At 39.8% G+C, this 19,775-nt stretch overlaps 1 protein-coding gene across 1 annotated transcript in view; it reads left to right on the forward strand.

Annotated features, from left to right (window-relative positions):
- KCNH5 (potassium voltage-gated channel subfamily H member 5) overlaps positions 1 to 19,775 on the forward strand; it is a gene marked incomplete at its 3' end in the record, with an annotated part of 156,145 nt that overhangs the window by 57,538 nt on the left and 78,832 nt on the right. Inside the window, exon 7 of the mRNA XM_084287898.1 lies at positions 1,993 to 2,422. Within this exon, the coding sequence (XP_084144024.1) occupies positions 1,993 to 2,422 (430 nt within the window). The remainder of the gene's footprint in view (positions 1 to 1,992; positions 2,423 to 19,775) is intronic.

A 19,775-nucleotide genomic window follows, 5' to 3' on the forward strand; every position in this document is an offset into this window, starting at 1 on the left:
ATCTCCTAGACCAAAACAAGAGGACCTGATCCTCCTAAAACAAACAAACAAACAAAAAAGCCTTTTTCTCCTTCTGATTTCCCAGAAAATTTTTGTTAACTTTCAGAATTCAGGTACATTCACTGAAACACATTGCAGATTATTTTAGTTTAATAGATCATTAAGCTACTCTATAGTTGTTTTTTAATTGTTTTTAATGTAGATACTGTTTCTGATTCATGCTGTAGTCTACTGGACCCAATCTGTTGCATAATGAACCCTAAAAGGAACTTCCTAAGTTATTGGACAAGTGGGTTATGCAGAGTAGCTCACAAACATATATCCCAAACCAATTAAGTAGGTATACATTTAGATGAAAATAAGAACAATAAACAAGACCCACGTCATGTGTAAATGCAAAATACAGAAATCAAAATGGGAAAATTCCACTTCCCTCCATGGTATTAGTCATCATGACAGCTTCAATGCAAATATAGAACTTCAATTTATTAAGGATTTGGGGATCTGAAACAAATTCCAACAGGATTTGAAAAGCATACAAGAACTTTGTTGAACAGATTACATCTAAAAATATCAGATGCACGTTACCCTTCAAATGTTAGTTGTGAAAAGAAACAGGTGCAAAAGCGAGAAATGTTTTCCTGGTATGGAAAACTCCAGAAACTCCAGTCTTTTACTGTTTGATAATATAATTAGCCAGTGTTTTGACTAGACTGATTTGATAATGATGCATAGAAAAGGGCAATTTAATCTTGGCACAGTAACTAGGAATGTTTGCCTCATTGCTTTCTATGTCTTAATTTCTACTTTAAATTAAATGTCTTCAGCTTCTGAATGTTTTATATTAGAAACCTTCTTTTCCAAAGTTTCTATTTTGAGTCACTAATTAATTTAATGCACAAGCTAGGTATATCATGGGATTGCAATAGATCAGGAACATTTTTCTTCTCTTCTGCATCTATACACTCTATTAAAATACATTGCCAATGGTTTGTGCTCTGAGGAGGACATACATATTTCTTGGTCCCTCTCAGATGTTTCCATTAACTTTTTGATGGTCCCTGTGCTTCTATTCCCTAAATATTTGTGCTTCCACTTATTTGTACTTCATTTATCTTGCATGAAAAAAAAATGCTCAAATACTTGCTTTAGGAAAATATCTACTATGTCTCTTGATAGGCAAAGAAATTAATTCTATATGCAAAGGCATGCAGCTTTCTTGCCAGTGCTGTTTGGTCTACATTATGCTCAGTCAGAGAGGTGATGTGCCTACAGATGTTAGGTCGATGTTCAGTCAGTGAGATATCTCTATGAATAACAAAATTTCCAGTTATGTTAGCTGTAGTGAAGCACACTGAGATGGAGACCATTGGACCAGACGACATTACCCAGCTTTTCTCTGATAGCTGAGAAGAGCAGTATGCACGTTTCTCTCTTTACCACTTATAATTATTTGCTGAGATTTCAGCTGAGCATTGGATAATGCTGCAGGCTGTTGAAGTAGGTGGACTCTCATTTTGGTTAGAGTGGCAATCCTCTCCTTGGCTTTAATTTTAATACATGGCTGTTGTTTTCTGAGAAGTCTGGAGAAAACCCCACTTGGATGGTGTTCTATCTGTGGCTGCTCCTCTACTGCATTTGACCTCTTTGAGGTCAAAGCAGAATTTACCATTTACTTCAAATTGGCAAAGTATATCTCTCCTTTTTGTAACAAACATGCCATTTCTCACTTTGGATTTCACAGGATTCTTTTGTTGCTTTGAAAGACTGAGCTTGATCTAAGTAATTTATTCACCTATTGAATGCCAAACTCGATTTACCCTGATGAGGCCAAAAGTACTGGAGGGGGAGAGCAGTTTGTTCTTATCTGTCATCTGGGATGCTAAAAAATTATGCAGAAAGGTTTATAGCAGCTGCAGAAATCTCTGCACAGCTTTCTCTATTAACCACCAGGATATTTCTGATGAATTAATTATTTTTATTCTTTTCTAGGGGATCAGTAGCCTCTTCAGTTCCTTAAAAGTGGTGCGTCTTCTCCGACTTGGTCGAGTTGCCAGGAAGTTGGACCATTATCTGGAATATGGTGCTGCTGTACTGGTACTGTTGGTGTGTGTGTTTGGACTGGTGGCCCATTGGCTAGCCTGCATATGGTACAGCATTGGGGACTATGAAGTTATAGATGAAGTTACTAATACAATCAAAACAGACAGCTGGCTCTACCAGTTGGCACTGAGTATCGGGACACCATATCGATACAACACCACTGGCTCAGGGCAGTGGGAAGGAGGACCCAGTAAAGACTCCTTGTACATATCCTCTCTCTACTTTACCATGACAAGCCTTACAACGATAGGATTTGGAAACATAGCACCAACCACTGATGGAGAGAAGATTTTTTCGGTGGCCATGATGATGGTTGGCTGTAAGTAGAATTTGATTTTATTGTGCTTAAGGTGAAGATAATTGCATACGCAGTATGATGGTTGATAAGAATACATGTGGTAACCTTTTTTGACACCCTAGAAAAAATGAAGTAACTGTAAATAATCATGGAATGAACTTGGAATTATCATTAAAAACAGAAGTTGAAACTATGTGGTTGCTATAGCTTTTAACTTGTTTGCAAGACTAAGTGTGGTAGGTTCAAAAACGTGTCCAATGGTAATTGTATATTAAATTTAGGGCCTGTTGTGAATTATTTTAGACAAACTCGAACTTAACAGGAAGTAGGATTTGTTAATAAATCATGAGATTAGATTTTGCGAATTTTAACAGCACTTAATGATTTGCCAATTTAATATAGTGGTATAAATTGGATTTACGTGACGTCTAAGAGCTCTTAAGGTTTATTGATATGATATAGCAATTTAACAAAAATTAGTTATGATTAAAACAGCGACTTAATTAAAGATTTGAGAATGGCAAGGTTCACATGAAACTTAGCGCAGTGAATTGTATGCCTAAGGATTTTTCCCCTTGGTGAATTACCCTTTATGTGTTGGCATTAATCAGTGGGTGATCATGTACCACGAGAAGTTTGTCTTCAAGGTGTCCCAGCTCAGGGGGAGTCACTGGGTCACAGCCCGCTGCAATCCTAGAAAGCCTAAGGGGCTCTTCTCTCAGGACCATTATTTGTGGTTCTTTGAGACAGTCAACTATGAATCAGTACATTTCCATCCTGGCTACAATTCAGATACGGCAATACTTGTATTTATATGAACTGTGCTGTTACGGTATCTTCCAGAATGTACAGTTCTGGTACTTCTCAGACTGGGCTATGATCCAGGCCATAAGGTCTGAGATGTGATCAGGGAGTGCCTGTTCGTACTCACCTGGTATGCCCATTGCCTATTTACAATAGAGGGATGATGTAATGTTAATCTTGAACTGTGGCTAAACTGGAGAAAGAGCTACTTCACCACAGGGCTTCTTCTATATAATTTAAAGATGGTTTCTATCACATTGAAAAGATCTTGACTGGAACTTGATTAAGAGTTACAATGCTCAAATTCATTCAGTCTGACTGAGTTTTGCTTATAGACTTGAACAGGCTTGGAAGTGCTTGAAGTGGATTCATCCATTTCTCAAAAAAAAACATTTAGTGATTCCACGGTGACTGTGTACTTTATTACACTGGTTTGACTTAAAACAAGACCCGTTTTTGTCTCCACGCTGTGGTGACCTTTGTCACCAGCAAGGCTAGAAGTGAAAGAACTCACAAGATGCTATGTTGCACCTTTCCCCTGCTTCCTTCTGTTTCTCAGCTCTTCTGAAATAGTCCAAAACCAGTAGTGGTAAGGCACGTTTCTGATTTTCAGTGTTGCCAAGGTTGGATGACTGAGCAGCTATAGAGGTTAACAGAACATTTCAAAATATAGCAAAGAATGACAAAAATGTTAACGTTGTTTGGGAAAAATATTTTTCTTTTAAATAAATAATGCTTGGTGTTTCTCTGATGCTTTCGGTTTTCTAAGTTTCATACGAGTACTTAGCAATTATGTAACAAGAGAGCAAACAAAACCTTTTGAAAATAAGATCTGCATAATCTCTCTGATAATTATCTCCGCTAACACTCTGAGCTCATCTCAGAGAAATACTGAACCATAAAAAGGAAGTTTTCTTACTGAAGTCTTTCTAGATCTTCAGAAGATTGAAGCTGTTTATTTTGCAATTTTTAAATACTTATTTAAAAACAAGGTTGTGGTTTTAGGACTCTGCTTGCGGTGTGGTGCAATGAAATTTGTGCTGAACAGCATCATTACATGATGGTTTGATGTGCTTCAAAACATTACAAAGTCCATAAAAAAAAAAAAAACAAATCCCCAAGCTAGATCGTTAATGAGCTATGGCAGCTGGTCTATGGAAAACCTGTAGGTGCTGATTGGGTATTTGTTGAAAGTGGTTGGTGGTATTCAGAAAAGTCTGGGGATTTGGAGAATACAATGCATTTAGAACATTTTAAATGTGGTGATCTCTCTTCCTCTGGCTTTCGGGGATACTTCTGTTGCCCTGCAGAGGAGTGTCCCAACAGCAGTGGTAAATGATTTAGGGTGAGGTGAGAGCCATAAGATAATTAATAATAATAGTGTTGTAGTAATAACAAAATAGTAACATGGCATCAGTAAGTGAAGGGAAATGAAGCTTGTAACCTGCTTTGTATTTGTTCTGTGTTGTGTTCTCGTATCTTTTTTTTTGTCTCTGAAGCACATGCCAAAGATGTGGAATAGAATCAGAATCACAGGATGGTTTGGTTTCGAAGGAACCTTAGAGCCCATTGAATCCCAGCCCCTACCATGGGCAGGGACCCCTCCTGCCAGCCCAGGCTGCCCCCAGCCCCATCCAGCCTGGCCGTGGGCACTGCCAGGGATGGGGCAGCCACAGCTCCTCGGGGCAGCCTATGCCAGGGCCTCACCGCCCTGTTGAATAAATAATGTCTTCCTAAATTCTAATCGAAATCTCTTTCAGTTTAAAAATGTTATCTCTTGCCCTATCACTCTACTCTCTGACAAAGGGTCCCTCCCCAGCTTTCCTGTAACACTCTGTAGCTATGAGAAGGCTGCTGTAAGGTCTGCCTGGAGCCTTCTCTTCTCCAGGCTGAACACCCCCAACATCCTCAGCCTGTTTCTGCAGCAGAGGTGCTCCAGCCCCACGCTGTTTTTGGTGCAGCTCAGGGCACGGGTGGCTTTCTGGGCTGTAGGCGTACATTGCCAACTCGTGTCGAGCTTCTCATCTCATCCCAGTCCTTCTCATCAGGGCTACTCTCAATCCATTCTCTGCCCAGCGTGTGTTTGGGTTTGGGATTGCCCCGGCCCAGGTGCAGGATCTTGCATTTGGCCTTGTTGAACCTCATGAGGGTTTTCACAGGCCCAGCTCTCAGGCCTGCCCAGGCCCCTCTGGATGGCAGCCCTGCCCACAGCTTGGTGTCACCAGCAAACATGCTGAGGGTGCACTCAATCCCAAATTACATGGCAGTATCAAAGTTGACATTGACAGCAACCATTATTAAAGCCACTGGTTGATTTTAATAGATTTCCTGTGTTATCTGCAAATCTATTAGCCCACAGACATGTCCACTTTATATACAGTACTTGTAAGGCTAGTGGATGGAAAATAATGAGTAAGCTTATAAGCATCTGGGCAAAGTCAAGATTGGAGTCTAAAATACAAGAAGTGGGGCAAAAGGACAGTTAAGGACATGCAGGAACGGTACAAGCAAAAGAAGCCTTTTTTTGCTTTTTTTTTTTGTTTCTTTTTTTTTTGTTTTTTTTTTTTTTTGGTTTTTTTTTTTTTTAGATTATTTAAAAGTGTAAAAATGTCCACTTGTGATCAAGTGGTTGAATCTTTCATGACTATATAAATGAAGATATGAAGGTTTTCATCATAGTGATATGTATGAATTGACTGCAAAGAGTTGGTTGGTTGGTTAGAAAATAAGCCAACTTCCAGATGGATACCATTATACCATTTTACTTGGAATATTTCTGCAGAGAAATCAGACCTGCAGGATTGTGTAAACATGCTTTGCAGTGCCAGTTGCTGAAAACATGACAGTATAACACCAAAACAGGACAGGAAAACACAAGCAATAACTGACTGAAAATGCTATTTCTCAGGCAAAGTGGCCAGTGGGACTGGGAAGAGGTTTTGGCCCCAAGAAAAGATGTAAATAAGAATGGAAAATGATTCATTTGAGTTGTTTTCAGGGGGGAAAAAAAAAGTTCATTCTTCTTTTGAAAGGTTTTTTTTTTTTTTTTTTCTTTTTAAGAATTCAGCAAAATTCAATTACAGTTCAATCAGTGAAAAAACACTGGTCCCTGAACTGCTTTTGTAAGCCGTTCAGAGAGAGTGAGAGACTGTGAAGCACCTTTGGTAGCTTTCCTGAAGAAGTTTACTAATACCAGTAGTTGATATTGGCAGTGTCTTTCCTAATAGACTCTGCCAAATAAATGTCTAATACTTAGCACTGGAATCAGAGATAGTAATTCATCATGGTCCCAGCTGCCTACTCATGCAAACTTCTGATATGAAGGAAATTCTTTGCTGCGTTGTCAGCTAGCGGTGGCTTGTTCTGCATGCCAGCAGTTTCCTATTCACACTGGCAAAGCTATCGGGACTTGGGAGTAGGGTTTGGAGAGATTTGCAAATCCTTCTGGTGGGTAGGGCTGCATGCTTGTTAAAAAGAGACAGATTAGGACTCTATAGCTGCTGATACAGCATTTCACGATGCAGGGTGGTGGTAGGGGAAACCAAGATGAATGCGGATGCTCTTCTGTTTGATAGGCATTTTGTTACTTGGGTGTTCATTGAGGACAGAACCAGGTGGGATATTTAGACCGCGATATATCACCTTGTGTCTTACAGGAAAGAGGGCTTTGAGTAACTTAACCTCATCCTGTGGAGCTTATTTCAGCTTTCTTTTCACCCTACCTTCCATTTCTCAGCATGCAGTGCTATTCAGTATTTTTTCTGTTGCTTTTCAGCACTTTGAAAAGCTAAAAATAAACATAAAGCATCCCATGGTGAGGGTTACTGTTTAAATACCTATTCTGCATTTGTTGCTTAGAGTTGCTGAATATGCATTGAGAATCTGATTTGTTGTAGCTTTTGTGTTGATATAGGTCATTTCATCCCCTCTGCTGCACAGAACAGAAGAAATGGGTAGGTCAGTCAGATCCTTTGAATGGCCAAGGAATCATTTATCATTCAGGAAGGACCTTTATTGTAAATCTCCCATTAGCTTCTGTCAGCTCACCATCTCTAGGAAGAAAGTCAGCCAGTCTCTTCTGTTGCATTTTGCTCTAGCTCAGTTCACGGGCAGGCTTTAGGCTTCTGCAACACACCCATAGATGTAGATGTGAAACTGTTTTTGTGCCTTTCACAAAAAAGGAATGTATTATGGAAGAAGCTAGAAAAAAATCTTTTGGTTCATAGACCATTACCGTCTCACAATACAGCACAAAGCACTTCAGTGGGCAGAAAGTCTGTAAAAGGTAACAGTTATCTTGGGGAAGGTGGTAATGTGGCAGGATGAAATCTTGGGAGAGATGAGATTTTTCTGAAGAAACCAATGTGAATGTTTAAGCTATAGGAGTCTGTGTACTGCTATATGCCTTGTTCCCTCATGTGGTTCCAGTTGGAGAAAAGTGGCCAGATTTCCAGCTTGCAACTCCAAAGGTCACAGATAACTTTGTGCTTCTTGTGTAACCTAGAGCAATAAATTTGGCCCTGACCATGTGCAACAATATAATGAAATAGCTCCAAAAGACATAGTGTGGATTGCACAACCAGTCTTGCTCCATAAATATGACATTTACATGAGGTTGTTTGTCCAGCTGAGCGTGCCCAACCCCACAACACATTTCTTCTCAGCAACAACAGAAATGCAGTATATTCCACTCCGCAGTGGTTAAAGTGCTGTGCTGATTCTCTCTGTATGGGAAGGTCAGAACAAGATAACGAAGGCAAAAACAGCGATGAACATTGTATACTTCACTGTTTCTCAGGATGTGAAAGTCCCAGAAAAATCTCTTAGTCATTTGTCCATCCCCAGAAGAGCTCAGGAATGGTGCTTTGTTGTTCTTGCTTTAGGGAGATACTGAAATCTATTATATACATAGCTTGCTTTGGCTTCTGTTTACTTTCAGATTTATGTGGGGGTGGTTTGGGAAGAGTTGTTATTTTTCAATGACTGGTTTTAAATTATGTGAAGACAGGTTTGTTAATACAAATGGGTTTTGTGTATGAGCAGAAGAATTTGTTATTGTGGTTGTACAGGATACCTTCTCTGGAACATTGGTCCTTCCTGCCAGCTATTGGAACAATTTCCAGGCAGCTTGTTCCAAAACTCAGTTGCTAATTTCATGACTTGAAATGCTGACTTCTTGTTTTCATCTTAAAGGTACTCTTGATAGCAATTTGCAGGTTGGAAAAGAAAACAGACGCGACTGCCATAGCTTTGACCCCGAGCTGTTGTTGTTCAGGGGAGAGTTGATGAAGGAGAGCATGGGTGAGTTCCTCTTGAGACCCTGCTCGGCTCCTTTAATTTTACTAAATGGAGAGAGCAGGACATGCTCATTCCTGCTGAGATCAGGTGCACCTGGTGTTGCCAAACCCTCCCAAAGTGAGCAACAGGTGAGTGAAAGGCTGCTGAGTGCTCATGGCACCGCCTTTGCTGTTGCTCAGCTTTTGTTTTGGAGTGGTGACATGGACTGTCAGTCATCTCTCCATTGATTGCCAAAACCCGATTCATTATTCAAATGGTTTCTTTCATTGTTCAAGTAACATTAGTCAGTTCCCTGCCAATATGTGGCAGTTAGCCATTTGAGTGCTGTTTGTATGAATCATGGAGGTTTATCTAGTAAATTTGTTAAGCAGTGGCTAAACCCACACACTGACACAACAGTGTATAATTGCAGGAAAGCGCTTATCTGGCAGACCTCCAGGCAAAACAATCCCAAGGGTCCATAGGATTTAATTTTTGATCCCGAGGAAAAATGTATGTGTAAGACAGCACCTTCTAGCAAAAATCGTTACCAGTAGTGTAGATGAAATCACAGTTTGCACAGCAGAAGATAGTAATGTGAGAAGCCTTTATTTACATCTGTAGGAATTCATCGTCTTGGGTGTTTGACTGAAATCCAGCTGTGCTCTAAGGGCGGCCTACAAGTCAGTGCTGTGTGAGGGTGTTTTCTTCTCTTGCAGGGATGTCTGACATGGGAGGGATGCAGCCCTGCACCACCCACCTAGGAGCCACAGGAGGGTTCATCTTTCTTGGAAGTAGAGGACCTGTGTTGATTTTTGAGCTTGCTCCTTACAGTTTCATAAAATGAGAGCCAGTGAGGGGAAACATGTTTTTAAACAACAGCACAGCCCTGCTAGTGAGCTCTAGTTGCTTTGACTGCCTACAGATGTAACCCCCAAACCAGAGGTGGATGCAGGATGCTGCCACAGCAGTGAGGTGGGGTGCACAGCCTGCACCACTGGGAGGGAATTGCTTGCAGGTTGTTGCCAGGGTTGTCTCAGCAAAGTTTTGAGTGTTCTACAGAATTTGGCCCAGTGAAGGAGGGATGAAGCAGCTTCTCACACCTTCATGATCTTTCATATTGTACAACCTGCACTTACTACATGGTTTGGCAAAATGTGTCCATATCAAGGTTCACTCAGAGGAGAGCACGAGGATGCTTCCAAATGAGGAGCTCTTCTGTGTGACTTCTTCTGTCCTGTTCTTCTGTATAAGCGTGCACCCACCCAGAAAGCTGCAAACTCAATTGTGCATTAACAACCACAGCTCAAAGACAGCATTTTGTTAGAGGCGGCGGAGGTTGTCTAGAGGAAATCATCAGTTTCTAATTGGCCTTGTAAGAGACTTGGGGCTAATGAAGGAGGAGGTGTGGATGTGCTTTGCAGTAAAGGAGTGCTTGATCCCGCATGGTTTTAAGCAGATGATACTGTGGTGTGTTTGCATCTAATACTATGGTACTAGAAACTCTGTAAAATAAAACATATCAAGTTCCTTGACAGCAAAGGAGTCCCCTCCCAATTCTTCACTGAGACTGGGTGCCAAAGATTTTCCTCAGAAGGATTCAGTTGGATTATTTCTGTCTCCTTCTGGGCAGGTTGGCATTTGGCCTCATCACCTTTATCCCACTGGATGAAATGCCAGCAGTAATGCTGTGCTTCCCCACTACCCCTTGTCTTTGAAGTGAGCATATCTTGATGTTTCAGAGATTGAGGGAAGGTTTTCTAAAGGCTGCAGGTCACCTACAAGACCATGGGTAAGGCTTTCTGCACAGCTAAGTTAGCAATACGGTGTGGACATTGGGTTAAATTCACTTGTCTGCTGTTTCAGATGAGGCAATGAGAAAGGTGATAAATTCTTTAACTTTGGGATCAGAAGAAAGTAAAATTGTTTATCCACGGTTGCACATCAGTGCACAAAGAAGGAAGTGACACAAAGTAAAATTAAGTTGACTTTCAATGGAAATCTGCCCTTTTGAGTGCCAGTGAAAAATCTTTTTGGCATTTTTGGACTGCTAGACCACAGTCCAAACACTATTAGCTCTACAAAGCAAAAATATCAAGGTTTTTGTGTGATCTCTTTTAATTATTTGCAGTCTCAGTGGTTTCTCACAGCAGGAGCAGGCAGAGGATTTCCAGGGCAGGGTAATGGTCTCAGCATCCAAACTTGGCAATCTTCCTTTTCTCTAAGCAGCTGCATAGAAAAGGCTTATACTATAAATGTATCAGTAGCCTATAGGGGGAAAAAAAAAAGGGGGGGAAAAAAGAAACAACTAGATAGTAAAAGATGTAGCAACACGTACTTTTTCATGAAGAGTTTGGTAGATGCAAAGAGGTAGGTTATGGTAGATGCAAAGAGTTTAATTGACAGAAGCACCGTGAGGGGCATAGGTGCCTTATTTTGCTTTAACTCTGACATAGCAGTAAGATTTTAAGATACTCAGTTTATGGTAAGACTGTCTTATATAAACAGCTTTAAAACTGTTAAACAACCTCCTTGGGAAGCTTTATGGGAATTTTTGCAAGGTTATATCTAGCACGTGTTTATATAAACTTCACTTTTATTATTATTGGCTTTATATATTTAGTGAATTTATGGTATCAAGAGAGAAGGGGCAGTGAGTGGGAGAAGTAAGTCTGAAGAAATGTTATTTAGTGCTATTAAACTATGTTATTTAAAATTGAAAATTGCTATTATATAAATTAAATACTTAAACGTGGTAAAACCAACCTTTTCACTGTGCTTTTGTTCTCACGTAGTGCAAGCAACCACCTGAGATTTTCTCAGGGGAATTATCAAATTGTCCCAGATTACTTATAACATCTGTATTTCTCAGGAAGCAAAGTCTTAATTAATCCAACTAGATCAGCAAATGCATCCAAGTCAATCATAACATAGCACAGCTTTGTAGCACATCATGCTAGAGGGGTAAACAAATCTGAGATAAAACATAACCCCCAAGGTATGACACCACTTGGATGGAGGAGGCTGGAGTGATTGTGTTCTAAATTTCAGAAAGCCAAATGATCTAGACCTGTGTCCTCACTGGGATCCTTGGAAATCTGTGGGGCTTGATTTTGTACTCATGGGGGTGTGATTGGTGTTCAAAAGGAAGAGCTGCATAAATGCTCTCTGCAATGTGTGTAAATGCTTTTCTGCAAGGGCTCAGGCCACTGATCCAAGCAGACCTTGTCCATTGATTTCAGTGGAGCTCTGCTTCTTGGTGGGCACTGCGTTTCAGTGGGTAAAGCAGGTGGTTGCAGTTAAATCTCCTTAATATTGGCCAGCTTGAGTCACAGTGGTTTATTAACCACCTGTGGTTTATTAACCAGAGGGTACAGAAAGTTGTTGGGAAGGGAGGTGGACTGACTGAGGAGATAAGTCATTTTAGGAAATGTCCCACTACGGAAGAATTAAATCATGTCAGTGAATCAGGCCTGAAAATCCAATTATTTTTAATCTCAGTCAAAAGATTTTCTTGTCCAAATTTTCTCGTGTTGAATTTCAGAACTGAAAAAGGTGATGAAATTTCATGTCCAGAGAGGCTGAAAGAGCTGTTATTTTTCTTTCTTTACTTTTTTTTTACAAGAAAAATAAAAAGCCCAGATTTCCAGGAGATTTCATTATTGCACTGCTGCTTGTGGTAATGTAACATGTTTGGTGGTACTAAGAGATGTCAGATAATTGTATAAAAGATGACAGATACTAGTGGTTGGTTTCTCATTGCTTCATTTCCGTAGTCTGAAGTAGTACGATGTCATGTTTCTCTCAAAAATACTAAGAGCACTGAGGCTGAGCCAGCACATCTTTCTTCTTCATTCATCTTTCCTGCAGCTATTTTGGCAAGAACCTTGTTAGAATCAGGAAGAATTTTCCCACTGGATGAAGCATACCCAACGTGGGAGTATGACTGCAGGTTCCTCCTTAAAGACATTTATCGCTTCCACTGTGTTTTGGAGGAAGGACAGGATAGCATCCCAAATGGCCCCTCTCCCCCGGGTTCCTGCTGTGTGTTCCCCTTCCACTCCATGCTGAGTCAAAAAATCCTGCTGTGCTCCAATAGGAATATTTTGGTCACGAATGACTAAAAATAGTTCTCTGCTGGCCAGCAGCCAGCATGTATTTGTCAAGAAGAGTTCAGTTCATGGCAAGTTAATATGATTTCTCTTTCTGACAAGATAACTGCCTATTGAATAAGAAGGATCTAGTAGATAAGATGCATCTGAGCATTTTAAGAGGCTTTTGACACTTTTTTTGCATGGCAGTCTCATAGTAAATGAGTGAAAGATGATCTCAACACAATCATAGCAAAGTCAGCAACAACTGATTGAAAAACCTTTCTCAAAAGTAATCAAGGGCTTCACTGTCAAACCCAGAAGGAATTGCCAGGGATGTCTTTGCCCCGTGTGTGATTTTTAAATCAGTGCTTTCATTAGCAGAGTTGAGTGGCAGAACAGAGAGAGTACATTGGGAGAGTTATGGGAAGGGTTGCAAGTGACTTACATGACAGCATCAGAATCCATAATGATCCCAATAAATGGGGGAGGCATCCTGAAAGCAGCAAGGTGAATGTCAGTCAAGGCAAGAGCAATACACTGTGTGTAAGGAGGGCAAATCGAATGCGTAAGCAGAGTACAGGAAATAACTGGCTCTGCTGCTGTGAGGCTGGAGAGGATCTTGGAGGATAAGGATAGAGGAGAGTGTTAGGCACCTGCACGCAGCACTGGGCCACAACTGGTAAATCTTTTTCAGGGAAGCATCAGGAGCAGTGTAATAGGCAAGCTGAGGAAAGAGTTTATTCTCCTGGGATTAGGGCTGGTGAGGTATCTTTTTGATATGGGGTTTTAAGAAAGCTGTAGGCCATCTGGAGATAGAGGAGATCAATAAAAATCTGTTACAAGACAGGATCTCAGGGGAACAGTTGAGGGAACTATTTGCTTGGTTTAAGTTGACGGAAGCTGAAGGGAAACATGAAGATTGACTCCTACCATGGAAAGGATGCACTTGAAAGGGAAAAATGGTTGTTCCCTTGTGTTTTCTGGGGGATAATCAGGTCAGTTAGGACAGAAAGACTAGTTTTGTGAATGGGGCAAAATTTTCCAGTTGTTGGAAGTTTCAGACCCTGGCAAAGCCACCACTGGATTTGGTAGACTCTACTTAATTGACAAGTATCTCTCAGGCTTGCTCCAGGCATGCTTACGCTGCAGTGAGAATAACCTACAGCTGAGAATCTCTGCTACGTGTTAAGCAAGGCAAAACTCAGTTTCTCTTAGTAGTTGACCATCTTTTAACACTTACTGAAGTTTAATGGTCAGTGATGTAGAGACTATATGTTTGCACTTGACATTCGCACTATATCACATCGGAACTATCAAGAGTGCATGCAGGCACTGGTGTGCAGTTGTCCCTGGAAATCACAAATGCTGTTGTTGTCCAAATTGTGCAAGGCATTGAAAGGTGAATGAGGGTGTCAAACACTAAAACAATGTTTTAGTAGATTTTTTTTTCCTGAGTACAAGGGCTGTGCATTAGTGTTCATATTCTCTAATGGTTTTGGAAGGTATCATTTTGAGCTGACAAATCTTGATTCAATTATTTTTGGAAGAAGAACCTCTGGTCTGAATCTTTCTGCAGGAAACAGAGGAAAATTAATTTCAGTAGAGGAGTTTGACTTTTTTGCTTTAAAAGTTTTTGTTACTGAAGTATGGTGTTCAGCTAAATGTTCTTGTAAAAACATTCAGTCAGGTCCTCCAGTGCTTTCCTGAACTGGGACCTTAAACACGTGATGTGTTTTAAGCACACAAATAGTCCCACTGACCTCATTGTTGCTTAATGCGAGCTTACCTTTTAAGTGTTTTTTTGGCTGCAAGCCATAATGAAAGGACCATTTCCGGTGTTTAACATTTATGGGTTGAACTTCCAAATCTAGTTGAGAGGGAATTAAGAGCCTAAGTCCTGTCTGAAGGTCACTAGGACTTGAACCTAAAATTCATGTAGGCACATTGTAAAATTCATGTAGGCACATTGTAAACTGTCACCATCCATCTATGCCAGGTCCCACGTATGAAAATTATTTGTTACATGACATGTTAAAATGATCACTTATTTGGAAGAGCTGGGAGCACTGTCATTTCTTTATACAGTGAAGAGACTGGCTTTGTTTGCCCCTTTTTCTTGACCAGAAACATTTTAAAGCACAAAATCAGATGGATGCTTCCACTCCATTATTTCTGAATAGGAAATTAAGGCATGAAGAAGCTTACTACCGTGATTCATTAATGCAGACATTTCCTGCCCAAATTGATAGCCCACCTTACCTAAAGGAAATGTAACTTTCTAGTTAATCAAACACAATCTTTCTGCATTAACGCTTGGAAGGTGAAAAAAAAAAAGGGCAACAAAGCAAGTCAATAAGGTAAGAAGTGCAGAATGAGCTGTTGGCATCAGTGCCATGTCAGGAAATATTGAAAGAGCTGGAGGATGTGGATGATTAAATACGGGTGAAGATTGGTCCAGCAAGAAAGCTTGTAATTAAGCCTCATTGTCTGAAGATGAATGAGGAGAAGGAAGACTGAGGAGGAAAACAAGTATATAAGATGCATGTAGCACTAGTGGTATGGTAACAACCCTTGGAGGACTTTGGCTGACCTTGGCCAACCCCCCTTTTCCCCATGCACTATATCATTTTAGCAGAAGAGGTCTGTTTGGTGACATGCAGGACTGTGCATGTGCTTGAGCATGAGTGACAGGTTGCTGAGGTTTCACTTTAGCACGGGCTGAAAACTGCTTCTGCTGAGAAGTGAAACACAGGTGACCCTCCTGATGTCCTGTGGGACCTGGTGGCATTGGTGCCACTGAGCTCTGCATCCCCTTTCTGTTCCTAGGGTAGGAACAGGCAGGTGTCCATGGTTGCACTGATGTTAGGGGTTCCTCTGCTGACTCTTCTGGGAAGCTGAGGGGTAGCATTTCTGTTAAATGAGATTTTATATGGCTGAGTTAGGGAGATTTATCTGAAGCATTAGTCTTCATTTCAAAATAATAAATTTTCGTTGGCAGCACTTCCTTAATATTTTTCAGGGATTGTAGCAGATGCACATTATCTATGCTAGGTTAACAGGCTTTGGAGCAGGATTACAGTTTTAGGAAGCTAGTGACTTCATAGATCCCGCAGCCTGCTTTGGCTGTTTTTGAAATTATATATATATTTTTCCAAGCTTCAGAGTGAGGCCCGATGCTGCAGGTGGATTACGTATTCTGTAACCAGTATTCCTGGAGCAATCCAGGAAAGCAAGTGCTTAAATTAAGTTTCTGTGTAACCTGTTGGGAATAATAAACAAACAAACAAAAAACCCACAGAGGAATATCATAAAGTGTTAATGAATGAGATCCTACAGTGCTTTGCTAAACTGAGGCCTTAATGATGAATATTGGAGTCTTCCCAAGTAAAATACTCTCTAGCCAGCTTAGGGGAGAAAGAGATTTAAACTCCCCTGCATTACAGACAATAACTAGAAAAGTATTCATATGGATTAAACATAGATGTGTTTTTGTTTAAACACCTCAAATATGCAACAGAAGCTATTAAATTCTAAATGTTTGGAGGATTGTACAGAGTGGTTAGAGGGTTTGGAAGATGGAAACATCATGAGTAGCGAACACCCCATGAACACACAGAATAGGGGGAGTGGGAAGCAGAGTTGAACAGATTTGATCTAGCTTAATTAGTCAGGTTGTTGTTGTTTTTACGGTCTGTTATTGATACACAAACACACTGTTGAAGAATTAGTAATCTAAAACACTTCACTTCATTAGAGTTCTTAGTGGTGCTCTAATAGCCAAGCTCCATCTGGATGATAATAAGAAATAATGGACCGTAGAGAAGTTATGCATCCTCACCTTATAATCCATTTTCAGCCAGCTGAGAAAGCAACAAAGAGGATGTTTGCTGAAATATATCACTTTGTGATTATAAATTCAAAGGGAACAGAGTCCTGTGTTCTTTATCTCTGTACCAGATATTTATTCCTTTTCTCCTTTGTGTGCTGCACAAATATTTCTAACCAAATTTATGTTGTGGATAAAGGCACGTTATTGTGTCAATATGACACAGATATCTGTGCGGTGGCCTGACATTTTTAATGGGTTTTATGTTACTACAATAAGAATGTCAGAATGAATCAGACTTTCTCATATTTTATTGTCTTTCAGGTTATAATTGTAGAAACAAAGCAACTTTGCATACCAGTGTAATGGCAGCATGTGGAGGTTGTTAACTAATGTGCTTTCATCTATAGATGGAAAGGAGAAGGAGTTGGTTGTGCTCTCTTTTAACTGGTAGCATTTAACAGAGGAACAAGAGCTACTGGGTAGAGATATCAAAAGGTTAGGGCTCTCATCTAGGAATATGAAACCTTTAGTTTCACTTCCAGGTCTGACATTTCGTAGAATCATGAGCTTTGGCGTTCGATAAGTTTTGTGGTTCTTTTTTTTGCCTCCAAACCTACACCTGATTTATTGGTTTAAATGTTAAATGGTCTGGGGCAGGAACTCCCCGTGTTTTTGGGCAATAGCTACCAAAGCACATTCCAAGTTAGAGGGAGCCAACAAAAACAAATGAAAATGTTCCAGGAATCACAAAAGGGGGAAAAAAAAAGTTTGCACTGAATTAGTCTGAATTCCAGGGGGGGACTCCAGTTTATGTAACTGGTGGACTGTTCAGACCTCAGGTCAAATTCAGAGAGTGCAGGAGGCATTTAATTTTTACCAATCTACATTTTAAAAGCTCAGGTGAAGGCAGAGGTAAATGCAACACACTGTCCTCTGCACTAATAGCCTGCAGGCAGGATATTTCAGGATAGCCAAAAGTTCATGTGGATCTGACCCACAGCATAGGTGGGAAGAAATCAGATGAACCTCGTAATTCATTCTGAATTAAAATATATGTTCTTTTATGCAGCCTACCAAATAGGGCAGGAGGCAGTTCTTTTTACCATTAGCAGTATGTTCAATGGTAAATAGTTCCAGGATTAACATAGCAAGGGCACGTGGAAAAAGGTCAGAACTGTGCTGAAATTATCATGTCTCTGGTAAGGATGTGATGAACGTATGTAGGCATAAGTCTACCATGTTAAAGGCAGGACAATACTCTAAAGAAGAATGTTGAGACTTACATTGCCGGCATGACAATTTCTTGCAGCATGTTTTTTATCTTGAACACCGTTTCTGTTCAAACAACATATGACATTTTAAACTAGCTTAGGATCTGCTCCCTTTCACCCTCCCCTCCAAAACCCCCAAATACTAATTATAACAGGAGATCTGAGGTAAAAACTGCTTAAGAAACAGGCAAGGTGAAGGTAAACCATTAATCCCGTATGTTGAATTCCCTGAGTACTATTTTAGTTCCCTGAGTGCCATTTAAAAACTAAATCTTAAGAGTAGATTAATATTATATATATCTACTTTTTGCTCCCTCCCTCCCCCCAAAACAAACAAACAAAAACCCACAATCAACCAATTAAAACTACTTAGTATTTTTTTTAATTAAAATTTTGATGGCTTATTCTCAGTTTGAACTTTCTGCGCTGTACCTCATTGCATGTTTGTTCTTGCAAGCTGTTTCTGTCTACAAAATTTTGGAGTAACCTTAGACAAAAGCATAATTAATTGAACTCAACCATAAATAAAAAAATGTATTGATTGCTTTTAATAGTGAAAGAATATTTTTGAAGTCTGTATGTATGCTTTTTCCTAATGTCATCAATAATTACATTGAATTTGACACTTCTGACTGTAACTGCTGTTACTCTTACATGTACTTCCAGAATTTAATGAAAAAGAATGTATTTTTCACAAGCACAACAAATGAAAAACAGCTGAACTCGCTTTCCCTCCAGTTTCCTAAAAACATTCACCTTGAGGCTGAAAAATATCAGGCCAAAACAAATTAGACTAAGGAAAGGAAGGAAGTTTAAAGTAGGAGGTGAAACTCCATTTTGGCTGGGGAATGCACTGCTCACTCTGCAAAAACATTTTAACTCCCTTTCTTACTTTAAACTAAATTTCCTTATTTTGGCAAAAACCCATTGAATATACATTTGTGGGACACAGTATTACCTTACTTCCATTTCCTGCCCCAAATAAAATTTTATGATAGGTTTTATATTTGTAATATTCTCTTTCCTTTGTTTTATTCCTTTGCTTCACATTCAAAAAAGAAAAAACTAACTAAAAATACCAAGGAAGTTAATGTTCTAGGCAGAGTATACCCTTGGAAAAATGTCACAAAATGAGGAGAGAGGTAGTTTTTGAGAAATCAGTTTCTTAGGGTTTGATCCCATTACTTCTTTTTAAAAGCAAGTATAAAACAACACACTTCCCTAAATTGTGTTTAGGCAGTCTGGATATCTGATATGTTGGATAAAGATGTTTGGACAATTACCCCGTTGTTATCCTCAGGGACTCTATCCTCATATACTGTTTTTCTTGAAACAGTTTCCATGAAGATGGTAATGTATTATTTTTCCCAGTCTTCCCCTGAAAGATTGCTGAAGTGGCACAACTCTGTTGACCTGGCATACAGCTAGGTAGTTACTTGCAGCTATAATTGGAATAAGGCCATCTAAGTTGTCCCAGGGTAAACTCCTGACATCATTTTTCTGCTTATTTCCATGCAACCAGAATTTTACCCCCGCTGTTCTGACAGCGAAGGGAGACCTGCAGGATCCATAGGCTCAACCATGCAATGTCTTGCTGATGCTAATTTCAGCTCACTCTTTGTGACAAGATAGAGCGTGGAGCACAATATCTTGGAGGATATGTGGCATCTTTTCATTAAAGCAGGGAAAACTTCAGCCCCAATCTCTTGTTTTTTTGTTTTTTGTTTTTTCTCTTTTCTTTCTTTTTAATGTGAAAGCCAAGCTGGCTTGAGTTAGGGTGTAGTTATGCCACTGAGACATGAAAGTGAGTATATATCAGCTCAGGTTTTTTTGTGCCTGTTGGTAGCATCAATTTGTACGTGCAGAATATGAAGCCGGTGTTGTGCATCACAGTAGGATGTGAAATTGTAAGAAAAATGTTTTTATAGTTTCATTACGAAATTATCCATGCCATCCCATAACATAGTAGAAATAGTGTGTGAAATAATTGCTGCTAATTAAACCTTCCTGATTTAAAAACATTTTCATAATCTAATTAGGCTAAGTATGTAGCCAAGTGTTGTATGGGCTGGTTAATGAAAATATTTATAAGCATGGAT

Source organism: Netta rufina (assembly GCF_964035555.1).
Source record: "Netta rufina genome assembly, chromosome: 5".
Lineage (NCBI taxonomy): Eukaryota > Metazoa > Chordata > Aves > Anseriformes > Anatidae > Netta > Netta rufina.